At 42.8% G+C, this 20,931-nt stretch overlaps 1 protein-coding gene across 7 annotated transcripts in view; it reads left to right on the top strand.

The window, feature by feature from the left end:
* Positions 1-20,931, top strand: part of LOC140481647 (ETS-related transcription factor Elf-1-like) — a 145,597-nt gene that overhangs the window by 72,808 nt on the left and 51,858 nt on the right. For 5 of the 7 annotated variants that reach the window (XM_072578166.1, XM_072578168.1, XM_072578170.1 and 2 more), the window contains exon 4: positions 13,278-13,313. The exons of 1 other annotated variant lie outside the window; for it this stretch is intronic. In XM_072578166.1, coding sequence (XP_072434267.1) covers positions 13,278-13,313 — 36 coding nt within the window. Of the gene's footprint in view, positions 1-13,277; positions 13,314-13,381; positions 13,950-20,931 lie in introns of those variants that run through there. One more of the 7 variants, XM_072578173.1, reaches the window with a different exon arrangement.

The following is a 20,931-nucleotide window of genomic DNA, read 5'->3' on the forward strand; positions in this document are numbered from 1 at the left end:
GGGTATATGAATAGGAAGGGTTTGAAGGGATATGGGCTGGGTGCTGGCAGGTGGGACTAGATTGGGTTGGGATATCTGGGCGGCATGGACGGGTTGGACCGAAGGGTCTGTTTCTGTGCTGTACATCTCTATGACTCTATAACCTGGTGTTGTGTGATTTTTAACTTTTTCTGGGAAAATGACACCAGAGCAGATGAAAAGCAATGAGTAATTCTTCCGACAGCTTGTGGACCCACAGCACCAGACACTAAAACCTTTCAAGAGTTGAGGGATTTTACAAAGGAATATTGTGACCCCCAAGCTGCCTCTAATTCTGAGATTCCATCAGGTTTTACTCTGCAATTCAATAACCAGGGGAATCCATATTGGGACTTTTGACCAGGTTAAGACGATTGGCAAAGGCATGTGACTTTGGTTTAATCCTTAATGAGATGCTGAGGGACTATTTGGTATGTGGAATTAATGGTGTAATCTTGGAAAAGTACCTACTAGCTGAAGCCCAACTGGACTTCACTCAGACGTTTCAACTGGCTTTATCATTGGAAAGTGCAGCAAGTGGAGCATGTGAGTTGCAGGGTATTCTGATGGAACTGGACCCCCTCACCAGATCGACTGAGCTTTGGGGAAACCACTGGAGTGAAGGCAATTGCATAGTCTCACTCAGTCACATCCTGAACGGAGGGACGCTCAGTCAGCCTGCAGTAAAACCCCAAAACAAAGCCAAGGTTCGGTCAAATGATTAACATTTTCTTAGGTTTTGAGCTGGTAAGCTATTGTAGCTGCTGCTGGTATTGGACTCGAGTCTGAAAAGAGTCCCACTGGACCTTAATTGAGTAAGAGAACTCAGATTCTTTATGGCTTATGCCCGAAACGTCGATTCTCCTGCTCCTTGGATGCTGCCTGACCTGCTGTGCTTTTCCAGCAACACATTTTCATTAAGAGAACCCAGAGGCCAGTATCCGGAAGAGGGCACACCCTGGAAAGTCCACTTATGTCTGGATTGGAACGTCCAATAGCTTAGCAACATTCAAATCCGAACCAATCAAAATAAATGTCTGGTTAAATGATCACCTCGTTCTAATGGAGGTTGATATTGGTGCGGCTATTTCAGTGATCATACGACCAGTTTTTAACATACTTCACTCTGAATTTCAACCCTTAAGTTTGCACAAGACCTCAGCTAGACTGAGCACCTATATCAAGGAACCTTTTTGAATTAAGGATACAATTTCAGTTCTGGTCGCTTATGAGAAACAGTTGGCTCAGTTCCACCGATTTGTTGTAAAAGGCTCGAGCCCAAACTTGATGGGACCGAAATTGATTGAGAAAGATTCACCTTGATTGGCTCAACATTTTTCGATAAGAAAATGGCTGCCTGAGCGAAGTCCTCATTTAACACTCAGACGTTTTTCAGGAAGGTCTAGGGACTATCAAAGGAGACCAATGATGAGCACTTGGAGATCTTGGACATAGTCCTTAGACAAATCTCCCAGGCAGGGTATATGCTTTGGAGGGGAAAATTTGTGTTTCAAGTGACCTACTTGGCTAAAGAGTTGACAAGTCTGCATTACAACCATTGGAAGATAAAGTGAGGGCAATCAAAGGTGCACAGTCTGAGCGTAGGTCTTTGCTTGGGCTGGTCAATTATTACAGAAAGTTCATACATAACCTGGCCTCCGTCCTGACACCTGTTCATCAACTTTTTTTTAAAAAAAGGAGGGGTCAGATTTGGAAATGGTCACATAACCAAGCCGTAGCTTTCAGGGAAGAGAAGAAACAGCTCTTATCCTCTAAGGTAATCCTCAACACTGGTGCCCCTCAAGGATGCATACTCAGCTTCCTCTTGTACACCCATGACATCATTCCTGATGAAGGGCTTATACCTGAAATGTCAATTCGCCTGCTCCTCGGATGCTGCCTGACCTGTGCTTTTCCAGCTCCACACACTCTACTCTGATCTCCAGCATCTGCAGTCCTCACTTTCACCCGTGACTGTGTGGCCAAATTTCATATGATCGCTATGACAATATGTTGTAGGCTGGATATCAAACCAAGATGAGTCAGAACACAGGAAGGGGACAGAGGGCTTGGTGTCATAGTGCAATGATGATCTCTCTCTCAATTTCAGCGAAAGAAAAAATTAATCATTTGGCTTCAGGAAGAAAGGAGGAGGAGAAGATGCCCCACTCAATGTAGCTGGGGTGGTGAGGGTTGAGAGCGTCAAGTTTCTGAGAGTGACGATCACCAACAATATATCCTAGACTTCCTGCATACAGCGACAGTCAAGAAGCCACAACAATGCCTCCTCTTCCTCAGGAGGCTAAGGAAATTCGGCATGTCCATGAGGACCCTTGCCAATTTTTAAGGTACACCACAGACAGCATTCTATCTGGGTGCATCATGCCCTGATATGGCAACTGTTCTGCCCAGGACCCTAAGAAACTACAGCCCAGACCATCACAGAAGCCAACCTTCCAGACATGGACTCCATCTATACTACTTGTTGCCATGGAATGGCTGCCAACATCATCAGAAACCCCTCCCACTCTGGTTATACACTCTTCCAACTCTTCCATCAGGCAGAAGATACAGAATCCTGCACACCTGTTCCAACGGGTTCAAGAACAGCTTCTTCCCTGTTGAACGGACTCTCTAATTTCAAATGTGATGCTAACCTTGTGTGCACCTCCTGTGCAGCCATAACCTTGTATGCCTCGCTCTGTCCAAGCACCCTATGATCTGCATGTCCTTGTTTGTTATGGTCTACTTGCACTGCTCACAAAACAAAACCCTTCCTGTACTTACATGTGACAACAATGAATCAAATCAAATAGTGAGGTGTTGACACACAATAATCCCAAGCGAGACTTGGCATTGGCAGGGCAATGCCTCCCTGTACAGCATCAGGGTAGGTGGCCCAACGGAGAGGGACAGTCAGTAGCATATGCATCCAGGAGTTTGGCTAATGCAGAGCGTAATATACCCAAATAGAGAAGGAAGGCTTGGCTGAAGTCAGGAAGTTCCACCACAGCCTTTAAGGGCAAATTTGTAGTAATAACGGACCATAAACCCCTATTGGATCTACTTCAAGCGGACAAGGCAGTGCTGCCCATAGTTTCAGGCCGAATTCAGCAGTGGGCTCTAATACTAACTGTGTTTGACTACACATTGGAATACTGAATTCAGCAGTGGTCTCTTACTAATGGTGTTTGACTACACATTGGAACACCATCCAAGAGGCCAACCAGCTAATGTAGATGCATTGAGCCGCCTCCCCCTGGCAGATACACCACTGGTGGTACCACAACTGGAAGAGTCCATAATGGTTTTAAATTTCCCGGACATCCGTCCAATCAAAGCTGACAATATCAGACTTTGCACACAAAACGATCCAACCCTGATAAAACTGAGACAGCTGGTGGTAATGGGGGAACCCAAAGGGCCGTCATAACCAGAATTGAAAGCTTTTTGGACCCGGAGAAACCAGATCACAGTAGAGGATGGCGTATTATTTTGGGGAGCAAGAGTGATTGGCCTGAGCAAATGTTGCCACCCAGATACTGGTTGAACTGCACCAGCAACATCCAAGAGTCTCCAAAATGGAGATGTTGGTGAGAAGTTATGACTGGTGGCCAGGATTGGAAACAGACATAGCCGCGTAGGTGGAGCAGTACCCAGAGTGCCAATATGGACAGACATTACCTTCAGCAGCTTCCTCGTGTTTGTGGGAATGGCCAGGTGAACCTTGGACTCGGTTAAACGTCGACTGTGCAGGTCATTTCATGGGCTATATATTCTTAATGATGTGAACATTCGCTCAAAGTGGCTGGACATGCATAGAGTTCATTTGTCAAACATGGGGATGATGATGGAAAAGCTGTGAGCGTGTTTTGCAATACACAGGCTCCAGACATTTTAGTCACAGGAAACGGGCCATCATTTATCAGCAGGGAATTAGTCTTTCCCAAAGTTAAATGGCATTCCATATAGAAGAACAGCTCCATACTGTATATGAGCAAATTATTGCAGAGGCTAGAATCTACTGAAAACAACAAATGCTGGCGATCACAGCAGGTCAGAGAGCACACGCTAACATTTTGAGTCTAATGACCTTTCGTCAGAGCTCCAAGAAGAGCCCTGTAGTATCCATCAAAGAATGGTGTGGCAGAAAGAGCAGTCCAAACTTAAAGGCAGGCTTAAACAGCCAACAGCTTCACTGGACACCAAACTGTACTAGTTCCTGTTTGATTATAGGACTATCCCTCCTGCAACGACAGGAATAGCTCACGCTAATGGGGAGAAGACTCCACACCAGGCTAGATCTGATCTTCCCAGACCTGGCGGGGGGAGGTGAAATGGCATCTGGAACACCAATGTTGGACACAAGACTCCTCTAACTCAGACAATTTACTTCAGGGGATGATGTTTGGTGTAGCAACCATGGATAAGAGAATGGTTAGTGTGAGGTCATGCCCAGTGATGTATGAAGTTCGGGTCGGTGCGATGACCTGACCAGGCACGTGGACCATATGAAAGCTACAAGCTCACAAATGGTGCGGGAGCAAATCATGCCCAGATCCTCAACAGCCTTTCCGACTCTTCCAGAACCCATAGGTTCTCCCTAACTGTCAAGTATTGAAAATGCCTCGGAATCTGAGATGGGCAAGGCAGATGTTGATGCCTTTGTCACTTGAAGAGGAGAATGAATTTCTTCCGAGACCCTCCAGGCACGAGGTGAGCTACCAAATATTACACACTATGCCTGTATTAGAGGCAGAGCTGGATGAACCTAACAATAGACAATAGACGCAGGAGTAGTCCATTCTGCCCTTCGAGCCTGCACCACCATTCATTATGATCATGGCTGATCATCCTTAATCAGTATCCTGTTCCTGCCTTATCTCCATAACCCTTGATTCCTTGAGAGCTCTATCTAACTCTTTCTTAAATGAATCCAGAGATTGGGCCTCCACTGCCCTCTGGGGCAGAGCATTCCACACAGCCACCACTCTCTGGGTGAAGAAGTTTCTCCTCATCTCTGTCCTAAATGGTCTACCCCGTATTTTTAAGCTGTGTCCTCTGGTTTGGCACTCGCCCATCAGCAGAAACATATTTCCTGCCTCCAGAGTGTCCAATCCTTTAATAATCTTATGTCTCAATCAGATCCCCTCTCAGTCTTCTAAACTCAAGGATATACAAGCCCAGTCACTTCAATCTTTCAACATAAGATAGTCCCGCCATTCCAGGAATTGACCTCGTGAACCTACGCTGCACTCCCTCAATAGCCAGAATGTCTTTCCTCAAATTTGGAGACCAGAACTGCACACAGTACTCCAGGTGTGGTCTCACCAGGGCCCTGTACAGCTGTAGAAGAACCTGTTGTGGTTCTGTTCGCCGGGCTGGGAATTTGTGTTGCAGACGTTTCGTCCCCTGTCTAGGTGACATCCTCAGTGCTTGGGAGCCTCCTGTGAAGGCGCCTCTTCACAGGAGGCTCCCAAGCACTGAGGATGTCACCTAGACAGGGGATGAAACATCTGCAACACAAATTCCCAGCTCGGCGAACAGAACCACAACAACGAGCACCCGAGCTACAAATCTTCTCACAGACTTTGAAATTGCAGAAGAACCTCTTTGCTTCTATACTCAATCCCTCTTGTTATGAAGGCTAGCATGCTATTAGCCTTCTTCACTACCTGCTGTACCTGCATGCTTGCCTTCATTGACTGGTGTACAAGAACACCCAGATCTCTCTGTACGGCCCCTTTACCTAAATGGAATCAATTTAGGTAGTAATCTGCTTTCCTTTTCTTGCCACAAAAGTGGATAACCATACAGTTATCCACATTAAACTGCATCTGCCATGTATCTGACCACTCACCTAACTTGTCCAGGTCACTCTGTAATCTCCTAACATCCTCATCACATTTCACCCTGCCACCCAGCTTAGTATCATCAGCAAATTTGCTAATGTTATTACAAATACCATCTTCTATATCATTAATATATATTGTAAAAAGCTGCGGTCCCAGCACTGATCCCTGCAGTACCCCACTGGTCACTGTCTGCCATTCTGAAATGGAGCCGTTTATCACTACTTTGTTCCCTGTCAGCCAACCAACTTTCAATCCAAGTTAGTACTTTGCCCCCAATATCATGCGCCCTAATTGTGCTCACTAACCTCCTATGTGGGACTTTATCAAAAGCTTTCTGAAAGTCCAGGTACACCACATCTACTGGATCTCCCGTGTCCATCTTCAGAGTTACATCCTCAAAAAATTCCAGAAGATTAGTCAAGCATGATTTCTCCTTCATAAATCCATGCTGACTCTGACCTATCCTGTTACTACTATCCAGATGTGTCATAATTTCATCCTTTATAATAGACTCCAGCATCTTTCCCACCACTGAGGTCAGACTAACTGGTCTATAATTTCCTGCTTTCTCTCTCCCACCTTTCTTAAAAAGTGATACAACATTAGCCACCCTCCAATCTGCAGGAACTGATCCCGACTCTATCGAACTCTGGAAAATAATCGCCAATGCAACCCGTTGCTAAAATACCTCCAAGAGGAGCTACAAAAGAAAGAACCAGCCTATGTCCTCAGACTTGAGCATTGGGGCATAGTGATTGTAATGAGGTCAGCCGGGAGGATTTCTCAGAAAGAGTTCCCTGGTTGAATCAGGTTAACAGCCCCAATCAGGGAGTCGTGTCTGACAGATATAAACAGGAGTGTCAGAGTTTCTGTTCATTCTGAGAGCTGGCTCTGAGGGAGCTGGATCAGTGTTAAGGACTCTTCATGTGTAAATAAAGGGGGACTTGGTGACTTTGTGCAGCTAGACCAATAACTTGGAGGGAGGTGGTAGGAGTCCATGTACAGGGTAGCCTGTTATAGTAGGCCTGGCAGGTATGCTGCCATCCTGCCCTGCTGCTAGGTGTCTGTCTGCAGCCACTTTGTCTGGTCCCCTGTACATTCAGAAACAGCAAGATCCCAGGCAACCTCCTAAGCTCGCTTTTAATAAGGTAGTAATAAAATAACCTTCTGGGAGAAAGTGAGGACTGCAGATGCTGGAGATCAGAGCTGAAAATGTGTTGCTGGAAAAACACAGCAGGTCAGGCAGCATCCAAGGGGCAGGAGAATTGACGTTTCGGGCATGAGCCCTTCAGGAATCCTGAAGAAGGGCTCATGCCCGAAACATCGATTCTCCTGCTCCTTGGATGCTACCTGACCTGCTGCGCTTTTCCAGCAACACACTTTAATCCATAACAATAACCGGTCGCGAGTTGGTGGTGTCAGCTTCCTAAGCTTTGCACTCTCCACCTGTGAACCATTCTTCTTGAACCTTGATGGTGCTCTTGAATTGAATTGTTAGTGATCCATTGTGCTCTCTTTCTGTTCTACCTTATGAGAGATTTGCCTGATGTTAGTCAGTTGGTGCTGCAATTTGAGACTGTGGGGTATCAGTGAAAGCCAGAGAGTATCAGATGATATAATAGTCTAGTTTCCTTAATGCTGTGCTCCATCCCTAAGCATTTCCAATTAATCGAGCATCTTGGTAATAGGTAGGATTTATAGCTGGTGCACTACAATGCCTGTCAGGTGAGTGCATTAGTTAGCTATTTTCCCATTGTGCATCAAAGGATTGCAGACATTTGTAGCTATTAGACTGACTCAGAATCTTTTGTTGCAGGTAACATGATCTATGTATTGAACTTTTAGTAGCCTGCAGCTGGACAGTAAAATGGTATTGAAAGAAAGGTAATCAGAGGTGCACATTGAAGGCTCATGTGTATCTTTCAGATGTGTAATTGTGAGGAATTTCAAGAATGGTTCTGAATTTGAACCTCTGTTTCTCATTTGCTATGCATCACTAAAAGTGGGAGAATTGGATTGTAATGCAATCTGGGTGATAACCCAGAGAAGTTAAAAGATGCTTTGAGTAATTTTGAACATACTGCATTAAGGGAAAGTTACACATCCCCAAAGAATTATTTGATTGTGAAGAATGAAGAGCCCAGCATCATTTTTTATTAATGCAACTACCCAATTATCACGGAGCACACAATTTTGTGTTGTTTAGAAATGACCTATTTTTAAAAACAATAGCAACTTGTATTTATATACAGAGCTTTAGATGTAGTAAAATATTTCAAGGTATTTTATGGGATAATAAGAAAAGCAAAGTTTCTCATTGAAGCAAAGGAGGTGATATTAAGACAAATGATTAAATATTTTGATCAAAGAGGTCGGTATTAATGAGTGTCTTACAGGAGGAGAAATGGATTCAGAAACCACAAGATTGTAGCAGCGCGTTTCCCTGCTTGAGGGCTTGTGAACTGAAGGCAGTCAATAGTGGTCTAAGAGAAGCAAGACTTTCATAAGAGGTGAAAGTCAGAGAAATGCCGTGAGCTCAGAGATTGTTAGACTATAGGCGGCAACAGAATAGGGAGTGATTTAAACACCAGGATGAGAATTTAAAAATGAAGGTCTTGCTTGACCACCGGCCAGTGTACACCAAGCAGGACAAGGGAGAGGTTCAGGTGCAAGTTTGGATGTAGTTTTGGAAGACTCAAATTTATGGAGGAAGGAATGTGAGCTAAAAGAAGCGAGAGGTGCAAACATTTTTGTTCCTCAAATTAACTGTCCTTCGAATGTCATAACGTAGTTTAGATTTCAGAGAGATAGGGAAAGAACAGGGGAGTAGGATAATTGGATTCTAAATTGGAGAAATCTTTCGAAGAACCAGCATAGTTAGAGTAGCCAAATGGTGTCCTTCCTTGGTTCTATGATGTTGGTTACTCAGAGCTGAAATTTAATTTTCTCATAAGTTAGTCATTTATAGAACTTCATTCCTATTTCTCACAATGTGGCCTTTTTGACATTGGGAAAATGAAGCACAGACTTGGGTGAAGGCTTTACAGAATGCCTAAGTTACCAGTTTCCAACATCAAATCCCTTGAACTCAGAACCACCTTCCTAACCTCTCCGCCTCCACCCCCACTCCGGCCTATCACCCTCACCTTGACCTCCTTTCACCTATCGCATTTCCAACGCCCCTCCCCCAAGTCCCTCCTCCCTACCTTTTATCTTAGCCTGTTAGACACACTTTCCTCATTCCTGAAGAAGGGCTTATGCCCAAAACGTCGATTCTCCTGCTCCTTGGATGCTGCCTGACCTGCTGCGCTTTTCTAGCAACACATTTTCAGCTCCAACATCTATGTCTCAGGGAACACCATGAAGCTTAGTGCAAGCTGGAAGAATAGCACCTCGACATCTATTTGGGCACCCTGCAACCTTCTGAATCCAGTTACGAGTTCAACAATTTTAGGGCCAAAGCATGTTCTCCCATGTCCTTACCCCAACCCCACATGCCAGGCCTTGGCATCATATGGGCTGCTGCCACACACAACTCAGTGTTAGCCAGTAACAGCCTCCATTAACAGCTATTGATTGTCCCAGGTTGACCTTTCCCTATTCCTTTGATTGCCCAAATTTTTTTTGTTGACTCTCTCTTTAGGCTTCATCTCCTCATTGTTTATTCTCACTGCACCCCCACTCCCTCCCCAAACCTATGCACAAATACCAACGTATTCCTAGCCACCATCAGTTCTGAAGAAAGGTCACTGGATTCGAAATGTTAACTCTGATTTCTGTCCACATATGCTGCCAGACCTGCTGTGTTTTATCAGCAATTTCTGAATTTGTTCCTGATTTCCAAAATCTGCAGTTTTTTCAGGTTTTTTTTTGTTTTATGTTGTGACATATTCTGAAACAGATGGGGCTTGCACTTAGGCCTACTGGTCCAGAGATAGAGACAATACCACTGAGTTACAAGAGCACTTCAACATTTATCTCCTCTTATTTTTAATAAGTGCGTTTTGGATCACTGGTTTAGGAAATTCCTAACATTGAAACATTGAAAAATGTGGAAAACCTACATGGTCTGAATCTTCTTCTCTGGCAACATATTGACGTGATAACAATCCCAAAAGCTTTTCCTAGAAAGCATTAGGCACACGGGCTTAAATTTGACATCGATTCGAATCATTTATTAAGCATTTCACATTTAAACCTCTGTGTCACCACAGTTGTAGGTACATAGAGCAGAGGTAAAGCAACACTTGCAAATGAGACAGTTTTTTAACAGCTTTATAAGACTTTGGTGAGACCACACTTAGCGTATTGCGTTCAATTCTGATCACCACATTACAGGAAGGATGTGGAAGCTGTGGAGAGGGTGCAGAAGAGATTAAGTAGGATGCTGCCCTGAATTAAAGAGTATGAACTATAAAGAGAGGCTAGAAAAAACTTGGGTTATTTTCTCTGAAGCGACAGACGCTGAGGGGAGACCTGCTATAAGTTTATAAAATTGAGATGCATAGATTGGGTTGATGGTCGCATTCTTCCCATAGCTGAAATGTCTAAAACTAGGAGACATGCATTTCAGATGAGAGGGAGAAATTTCAAAGGAGATGTCAGGGACCTTTTGTTTTACACAGAGAATGGTAGGAGTGTGGGATGAGCTCCTAAGGGTGGTGAAGGCAGATATGATAGGGGTGTTTAAGAGTCTTTTAGATAAGCACGTGAATATGCAAGGGATAGAGGGATATGACTGAAAATGTGTTGCTGGAAAAGCACAGCAGGTCAGGCAGCATCCAAGGAGCAGGAGAATCGACGTTTCGGGCACGAGGCCTTCTTCAGGAATGAGTCTTTCCTCACTCCTGAAGATGGGCTCGTGCCCGAAACGTCGATTCTCCTGCTCCTTGGATGCTGCCTGACCTGCTGCACTTTTCCAGCAACACATTTTCAGCTCTGGTCTCCAGCATCTGCAATCCTCACTTTCTCATTGAGGGATATGGACCAAGGGCAGGCAGAAGGGATTAGTTTAATTTGGTGTCATGTTCGGCACAACGTCATGAGCTGAAGGGCCTGTTCCTGTGCTGTACTGTTCTAGGTTCTAATAGTTGAAGCTGCAATTGGAAACAGATCATAGGGAGATGAGAAATAAAACAGGAATGGGCCATTTAACTCTTTGAGTCTACTCTGTCACTCAAAACTCAAATAAAGCTCAAGCAAAATGATTATCTGTATCAACTCTGCTTTTTTTTGCCCTATTTGTAAGTCCGTTGATTGATGCTTTTATGGGGGAATCTGTTGATACTAGTGTTGAATATACTCGAGCACTGACTATTTGCAGCATTCCAAATATTCACCACCTCTGACTAAATAAATTATATTTGTATCAGGGTATGACAATACTTGGTACAATTTAACAGTGCTGCCTTCTGGTGTTACAAATGGATAGATGATATATAGCTAAGGTGTAAATAATACAAAGTCCTTGCTCCCCCGAATTTCAGTGAGACGGCTCATTGGGAATTGGAATATATGATATAAGCATGTTAAAAATATTTTCTCATAAGCTTGGCTTCAGTTTGATGAGAAGGCTATTGTTCGTGCTATGGCATTTAATTGGCTAGAAATAAGGGACTTTGGAGCAGATACTATCTTTTTTAAAAAGTATGGACCAGCTGAGGTAAACTAGTCAGATTTGTGGAGTCACTGTAAGGAAGATTAATATTTTTTTGTCTATTTAAAATCTTAAGTTTAAATTGGTGTTAAGTATGAAACAATTTAATAGTGAAAATGGGGAAAAAGCAATCTGGTGAGAAAAAATAACTAAGAAAGGTAAAAAACATGCATTTATCTCATGCCTTTCACAACTGTAGGATTCCAAAAACCCCTTGCCACCAGCAATACAGTTTGAGTGAAGTCATTGCTGTACTGCAGAGTCCATGGTGATGAAATTTCATAAAGCAAACAGCAACGTTAGTGGCTAAATACTCTTTTTTTTGATGATGTAGGCTGAGGATTAAATTGACCAAAGACTGAAGTGAAATCTCCTGCTTTTCATGTTTCCATGCAACCACAGGATATATTGTGATAAAATGAAACAATGGACTGTGGATGCTGAAGATCTGAAACAAAACTAAGAATTGCTGAAGAATTTCAGCAGATCTGTCAGCATATGTGGGGAGAAAACAGAATTAACATTTCCAGTCCTGAGACTCTTCATCAGTTCTGAAGAAGCCTCACTGGACATAAAATATTAACTCTGCTTTCTCTACGTTTCCCCTATCTGGAGAGCTACCCTTCATCTAAGGCTGACATTGATGTGGAGATTCAACATCGCATTCGATCTGGGAACCCTACCTTTGCACTCCAAAGGATGAATGTCTTTGACAACTGTCCATCCATGCTCCTTGTGTATAGGCAGTCAGCCTTCTAATTCTTTGGTGTAAGTCCAAAACTTAGACTATAGGAATAGTTTGGAGGGATACGAGCCAAATGCTAACAAATGGGGTTAGATTAATTCAGGATAACTGGTCAGTATGGACCAAAGAGTTTGTTTCTGTGCTGTACAACTCCATGAGTCTATACTTTGCATCGAATTTAGGAAGCGGAGACCACAGTTTAACATCTTGCTTGAAGGAAGACAAATCTAATTTGAGCACATAATCTAAGCTAACACTTCAGTGTAACTCTGAAGGAGAATTCTTTCAGAGGAGAACTTAAAGGAAACATTGACTACGTTTTCACATTAGATAGATATAAAAATACCTAAAAAGAAACTCAGGAGAGGTTTCCGTGGTGATCAGAACGTCTATCTGCATCAATAAAATAAACTGCCTGGTCTTTGCCACATCTTTGGGTGAGGTTTTTGCTATGTTGAGTCGGGAAATGTGGTCCTGGAAAAGCACAGCAGGTCAGGCAGCATCCGAGGAGCAGGAGAGTCTCTTTCATCAGGAATGTGCTATGTTGAATTTGGTATTTGCCTGCATTATAAAAACAGGTCTCCAAAAGTAACCCAAAAGACAAATCTGGAGCATCTGAAGGTCAGGATAGGTGTTGTTTAAATAACGCACGGAGCAAAATAAATCTCCCGCTTGGTCAGTGTAGCGTGTTACAACTATTTATGGGCGAGATTTTTTTTCCCAGTAAGCATCCCTTTTTGTAGGGGGGAGAAAATGGCTCAAATGATGAAAAATGTGGTCGCGGCGTCTTGAAATAATTCTCAGATTAACCAGGCACAGTGCTACAGTCATGTGAGGAGGCTCTCCTCCAGCCACACACCATTTGTGGGATGATGGAACACTGCAAACGGGGGAGGGGTGGGGGAAAGTGCTGCTTTCTCCTGTACATTGGTGAGATTGCAAGCGCCGGCTTAGCTCTCACTCATTTGGGGCGTCTCGTTTTAATTCATTCTTGTCGCTGCAGGGATCATCAAGGTGGAATATACAGCAGCTCAGAGAGGCAAGTTTTTATTTGAAGTCGGGGGGTGTTGTGGCAGCCTATGGAAGTGTTGCCAGACCCCGCCTCTCCAGGAAGTGCCGATGTACCGACTGTTTCTGCACATGGATCGACCTTTTATCCAGGAAGTCTAGCAAAACATTGGCTTCAACCATTGCACCAAGCGCTGGAGGTGTTCTCCACTTTGAGCCTGTACTTGAGCTGCTGCAAGCGGACGGTCCGGCTTATCAATGCAGCTATGAAGCTGCAATCGGATCCCAGCAGAATAGGGGTATCTGCTCCTCCTGAGGCTACACACGCTCTTTCAGGGCGAGTTAAAGCCTATTCCTCTCTTCCCCTACCCCTTCCTCCTTGTTCCAAAGCTTCGGAGTGCAGTTAATTTCCGGATTGTTTCTCTTCTCTTCTCTTTCACCCCCCCCCCCCCCCAAACTCCGCCCTCTTCTAATTCTTACTTCGACCGAGGAAGACTGCAAAAACAAAATATCTGGAGCCTGGCAATAAAAAAAATTCTCTACGTTCCTGTTAGGTTTTGTTTTGGAGGCTGGGGGGGGGGGGGGGGGTGAGGTGGGAGAGCTGGCAATAAAATGGCCACAGCCCTTTATGAGGGACGGAACCAGCTGGATCTGTTAATAAAAGCAGGTAAGAACTTAAAGTGTGGGGATGGGGCTGAAATGCAGTTTGAAACTGTGCACAAGGTTGGGAGGATTTGGCGGGGGGGGGGGTAAGGGTTTGGGGAGGCCAGCTGGGAATTTTGAGATCAGGAAGTTAAAGGGAAATGGGATTTGAGACACGTTTGCGTGAACATGTAATGTCACTGCAGGATTCAGACAGGAAGACATGAGAGTATAAATTGATTTCTGTATCTGCATGACTTGGTGTGTGATGGGTAAGACTAAATTCAGTGCAGTACATTTGCAGATTTAGTCCTTCTCTCAGTTAGCAAGAGTTTTGACTTGTGAATTCCCCCATTCAGTGCTATTTTCAAGTGTTGCATATGTAGTTCATTACGAGGACGCATTCTGTCTAGTGTGTTGGACAGTTACTCTATGCCATTGCTTTCTGATTTTTTTATTGGATTTTGTTGTACTTAATTTGCTTTCAGTTCCACATCTAGAAAAATCAATATTTAATTTAATCAAATATTATTGGCATACTGCTTTTATGTCCTATTTAGCCTAAACTCGTGAATTCTTTCTCGAAATCTCCTGCACTTTGTAATCTTCCTCCTCAAATTCCTTATGGTACTCTCCTGAATTCTGTTTATGTGGAATGGTGCCCAACTTGATCAGATTACATTTAGTGTGAGGTACCTTGGGAAATATTATAAAGTTAAGGGCGCTATATAAATGCAAGTTATTGGTTTTACTTTTTTAAAACAAAATGATGTCTCGCAATAAGTTTTATATTGAAGACACATTGTAACAGGTGGAAAAAAAATAACAGATTACTTCTGTTTTTGAAACGAGTGAGTGTATGGGATGCTGGTGGAAGCTATTTTAACTGTAGAAACTGAACAGTCCAGTAGAATTTATGATAGCCAAAATTAAATTTTCTAGTAAATTTTAGCTTGAGTTTGATGCACTAGATATCATTATTCAGTCTGTGACCTGTTGATGTGGACAGCACTATTGCAAAATCCAAGGCCAGATTTGTAGGCTTCATGCCTTTCAGTGGTTAATAATTATTTTTGCAAATGGTTTGTCAAACGATCATCTGCAGTGTGTGCTGAATATTATTTAATTATTCCTGTTTTATTCTTGAATTATTTCATCAACCTATGTATATTAAATCTTTGTTTAATGGTTGGACTTTTATTAGAAGGGGTGTGGATTTACATGTTCTATGCTTGTTACATATATATCCTATGTTCAAGTTACCCAAGTTTCTCTCAAGCTTCTAATAATAGATCTTACCAGCCCAGACATGCACTCTCTCTCTCTCTCTCTCTCTCTCTCTCTCACAGTATGGAGAGTGAGATTTTAAATTAAGTAATTTTTTTTCCCAGCTGTGGCTCAGTGATTGTATTTTTCCTTTCAAGTCAGAAGGCTGTATAGTTAGTTCCCACTGCATAGACTTGGACACAAAATATAAGCTGACAGTGCAGCACTGAGCAAGAACTGCAGTTGTGAAGGTGTTTGAATGAACTGTTAAACTGAGGCCGATGGACCTTGTTGGGTGGGTGAAAAAGATTTCCAGTTATTTCAGAGAAAAAGAGGAGCGTTTGCTGTGGCACTTGCACAAGCAGGGTATCTGGTCATCATCACACTATTTGTGGGCGTTTGCTCTGTACAAGGTGGCTGACACATTTCCTACATTACAGCAATGCTTCAGAATGACTCCGTTGGTTGTAAATCAGTTTGGGGAATCCTGGAAGGTGCAATATCAATTCAAGTTTTTATAAATCTGGATTGGAGCTCAAGTTCACTGCAAAAAAATGTGCACTTTTAAAGGGAAAATAAAATTCCCACCCATTGCAGGTGAGAGCTGAATTCTTATCCCTTCAACAACCAATATATAAGAGCTGCTCCCATTAATATACTGTGCTTTTCTAAATGTTGACCTGAGTTGAGGGGTCAGGGAATTTTTTTTGACTTCCCTATGGAGGAGAACGATAATGATGTGCTGGCATTTCTGCTAAGTTCCTCCGGTAGCCCATATCCATTTATGTACACTGAACTAATGTCAACATGACAGTTTCCAAACTTAGCACAGGCAGCAGAGTGGCTGCAGTCTGCCAAAATAACGGGCAGTTGATCAAAGCAGAGAGTGCTACCGTTTACATGCAGACTTGTTTTGAGTTGGGAAAGCAGATTGAATTCAGCAAAAGCAAGCCTTGTTTTCTCAACCCCTTGTAAATATGCAGAATGGATGTTTTGAAGTAAGCACCTTTCGTTGCTGGTACCTCAGATATTGACAGAATTTCAATGCACTGCAATTTTTAGAGAGACAACCCAGTCATTAACATTGTTTTTAAATTTACATTGTGACTTATAACTTATCAAAACCTAATCAGCGGTGTTGATACTAAAGGTAACCAACTTGGAGGAATTGTGAAATTTGTAATTTTAAAGGGTCATGATATACTCCGTGTTAATTCAGCAATATTTCCACTACTGGTCGCCTCAGCTACTGATCTCCATTTCAAATTTAAATAAGTCATCATTAATATTGAAGTAACGCAGCATGAAAATATTGCTTACAGGAAATGAGAACTTAGCATTTATTTTTGTCCATAAATGTTTTTGATTATTGAACAGAAACCTGTGTTTAGATAACGTTATGTCCCAGGCTGCTTTCATAGGGTGTACTTCTTTTAAGACTAGCAGAGTTGAAGGAGATGTTATTATGGCATGTGACAAAAGGCTTGGTCAAAGATGTAGCATTTAAGTAGGATGTTAGAGGAGGGGGAGCAGTTCAAAGAATTCCAGAGGATGGATGGGGCGTGTTGGTTGAACAATAATGACACACAGTCAGTTTAGAGGAGAGGTCATTTGGGAATGGTGGGGTAGGGGGTGGTACAGGGTTTTATTTTATTCACTCATGACATAGACATTGCGAGCTGGGCTACCTTTTATTGTCGATCCTTAATTGTCCTGGAGAAGATAGCGGTGAAATGCTGTAGTCTGTGTTGGAGGGGCACCTATAATGCTATTAAGAAGAGAGTTCCTTGAATGGTACATGCTGGTGACATGTGTTTCATAACAACAGCTGTCCATACAGTGTAGGTAGGTACACCCACAGTGTTGTTAGGATGGACAGTGATGTATTTCCAAGTTAGGATTTGGGTTGCTTGGAGCGGACCATGTAGCTGGAGGTGTTCCTATGCACCTGCTCCCTTTGTTCTTCCAGGTAGTGATCATGAGTTTGAAAAGTGCTGTTGAAGGATTTTTGGAAAACTGCTGCTGTGCATCTTACAGTTGCTACTCCCTGCTGCCTCTGTACATCAGGGATAGAAGGAGGGAAAATTTATGGTGCTGGATGGGCTACCAATGAAATTTTCATGGATTGTATTGAGTTTCTTGAGTGTTCTGGCAAATGGGGAGATTGTTTCATCACACGCCTGTAGAGGATGATGGTGCAATGCATCTTTTTAGCTGGGACACTGTTGTTACTGTGTATTGACAGATGCAGGGAGTGGCTGGGATACCAGTCAAATGGGCTCTGAGGAGGGGTCACTCGACCCAAAACATTAACTCTGACTTCTCTTCACAGATGCTGCTAGACCTGCTGAGCTTTTCCAGCAATTTCTGCTTTTGTCTCTGATTTTACAGCATCTGCAATTCTTTTGGTTTTTAATCAAATGCCCTGCTTTGTGCTGGATGGTGTCAAGCTTCTTGAGTGTTGTTGGAGATGCACATCCAGGCAAGTGGAGAATGTTTTATAAACTCCTGACTTGTGCCCCATATTTATGGGGTGCAGGCAGTGAGGAGTTGAGGTGAGTTACTCACCACCTATAAATCATAGCCTCTGACCTGCTCTTGTAGCATAACTGTTCATATAACTGGTTCAGTTTAGTTTCCGATCAATAGCAGGAAGCTGCTGAAATATGATGAGGCAAAGCCTTGAGAGGATTTAAACACAGGTTGAAATTGGTCTGATTGTTGGACATTGAGTTGGTATTAATAAGGACAGAAGTGTGGTAGGTGAGTGAAACTTGGTGTCGGGATAAGACCTGGGCAGTAGAGCTTTGGATGAGCTAAATTTCAGGATGGAAAGCTATCTCGAGAGCATTAATAATAAAGTTAATGCTGGCGGTTTCAGCATCAGACAAGAGGAGGTTTGGGTATTTGCGGTGAGTAACTTGGCACAGATAAGCAGTTGGTAGCTCAACTGGAGGTTAAAGATTATGCAAAATTGGAAACTGTCAGATTGTCAGAACAGCTGGAGGGTGTGATTTTAATTATTGGTGATGCAGAACTTATGGCCAGTGAAACCATGGCTTCTGGGGCAGGAAAGGGAATGCAAATGTGTGAGTGAGATTGGAAGCTTATTTTTCCTTCATACTTTGATCCTACTAATACAATCATACTGGATCTTAGGTTAAACTTAACTCATGGCAAGAGCATTGTGTTTTTCACATGCAGTTGGCGCAATACTGGACTATGACCCAATGATCTGCGTACTGTTTGGTACAACCAACGAAATCAGTGTTGTGTTTGACCAACTGTAACGTCTAAAGGATTAATGAGAGCTGGGGAGGGGCAGAGGTTGGTGAGAAAGAGAGAAAATAAATGCCTTTCAGCTCTTTAGCACCTAGTGAATGTTTGGCAGCTCAATTTATTAGAACCATGCAGATAACTATTCAGAGAAAGTATAGTTAATCCAACTTGCTTATTTGCAGCTAATTTTAGCTCAAAATTTTTTATGCTTCTTTTGCTCAGCTGTGCATTTGGCATTAGTTCCAAAGAACAACTCTGATATTTGCTCATTACTGGCAGACTCATAAAGCCCTAAACTCTAATAATGGTCTGTTATAATCGAGACCTGAGAATCAGTCAGTTTTAAATAATTCCTCTGGAATTATGGGGACTGTGTAAACACAGCTCATCTATTCTGAACAAAATTGAAAGACTTGCAACAGAATTGTTGAGAAATGGCTTCATGTTTCCAGGACATTCATGACTCAGTGAGCAAATATTCATTCTTCGATACATGTCGCATTATTGGTTTATTAAGTAAATTCCTCAGAAATCATCTGACAGGGTGGGGTGGAATGTTCTGTTACCAAGATCAGAGTAGCTTTGGTTGGTAAAGTGTGAACAAGCATTTAGAAAACAATATTTCTTTCCAATTTGTCTTGTCTTTTAAAGAAGTAAACAAAATTTTGGTGCAGAAACAGGAAAAAGCCATTCATACCTAAAAAATTGTTCTGCCATTCAATCAAATCATTGCTGATCTTGGTTTTAAGAACAAATTAAAGAAACATTTCATTATTCACAACAAATATAGACTATGTTCCGGCATGAAAGAAAAAATCAACAGGAAAAGTGATCCATCCATCCATCAGTGATTAACTCAATGTTAATGTGAGGTTTTAAAAAAAGGATTATAATGTTGTCATGATGGGTAGTGAGCCTGAAGATTGAGGTTTTTAAAGGTTTGCCAAAAAATTGATAGAAAATAGTGCTGATGGAGGGTTAAGCCCGAAACGTCGACTCTCCCCCTCCTCAGATGCTGCCTGACCAGCTGTGCATTTTCCAGCACGATACTGTATCGACTCTGATTTCTCCAGCATCTGCACACCTCACATTCTGCAGTGTCCTGGATCCAGCTGACTGAGCTAAACAGTCAAAGGAGACGGAAAACCAGATAGAAAATCGGTCTAATAAAGTATGACATCGAATTAGCAAGAAGATTTTAAAGTGGGAAGCTTCTTCAGTTGTGTTATTAGAAAGGGTATTATTAAGTCAGAAAGGGTTCAAAAGAGATTTACCAGGATGTTGCAGGAAATTGAGGTTTTCAGTTATAGGGAGAGGCTGGATAGGCTGGGACTTTTATGATTGGAGCATCGGAGTTTGAGAGGTGACCTAACAGAGGTTTATAAATCAAAGGGGTTTAGATAAAGTGAACGGCAGATGTTTTTTTTCCCCCGAGGATGAAGGATCTCGAGACTGGGGCCGTATTTTTAAGTTGAGAGGGGAAAGATTTAAAAAGGACATGGGGGCAATTACTTTACAGAGAGTGTGGAATGAACTTAGAGTCATAGAGATGTACAGCATGGAAACAGATGCTGCAGTCCAACCTGTCCACACCGATCAGATATCCCAACCCAATCTAGTACCACCTGCCAACACCTGGCCCATATCCCTCCAAAACCTTCCTATTCATATACCCATCCAAATGCCTCTTAAATGTTGCAATTGTACCAGCCTCCACCACTTCCTCTGGCAACTCATTCCATACATGTACCACCCTCTGCGTAAAAAGGTTGCTCCTTAGGTCCTTTTTATATCTTTCCCCTCTCACCCTAAACCTATGCGATCTAGTTCTGGACTCCCCCACATCAGGGAAGATACTTTGTGTATTTATCCTATCCATGCCCCTCATAATTTTGTAAACTTCTATAAGGTCACCCCTCAGCCTCCGACGCTCCAGGGAAAACAGCCCCAGCCTGTTCAGCCTCCCCTGTAGCTCAAATCCTCCAACCCTGGCAACATCCTTGTAAATCTTTTCTGAACCCGTTCAAGTTTCACAACATCTTTCTGATAGGAGGGAGATCAGAATTGCATGCAATGTTCCAACAGTGGCCTAACCAATGTCCTGTACAGCCGCAACATGACCTCCCAACTCCTGTACTCAATACTCTGACCAATAAAGGAAAGCATACCAAACGCCTTCTTCACTATCCTATCTACCCACGACTCCACTTTCAAGGAGCTATGAACCTGCACTCCAAGGTCTCTTCGTTCAGCAACACTCTCTAGGACCTTACAATTAAATATATAAGTCCTGCTAAGATTTGCTTTCCCAAAATGCTGCACCTCGCATTTATCTGAATTGAACTCCATCTGCCACTTCTCAGCCCATTGGCCCATCTGGTCAAGGTCCTGTTGTAATCTGAGGTAACCCTCTTCGCTGTCCAGTACACCTCCAATTTTGGTGTCATCTGCAAACTTACTAA

Source organism: Chiloscyllium punctatum, chromosome 9 (assembly GCF_047496795.1).
Source record: "Chiloscyllium punctatum isolate Juve2018m chromosome 9, sChiPun1.3, whole genome shotgun sequence".
NCBI classification, from domain to species: domain Eukaryota; kingdom Metazoa; phylum Chordata; class Chondrichthyes; order Orectolobiformes; family Hemiscylliidae; genus Chiloscyllium; species Chiloscyllium punctatum.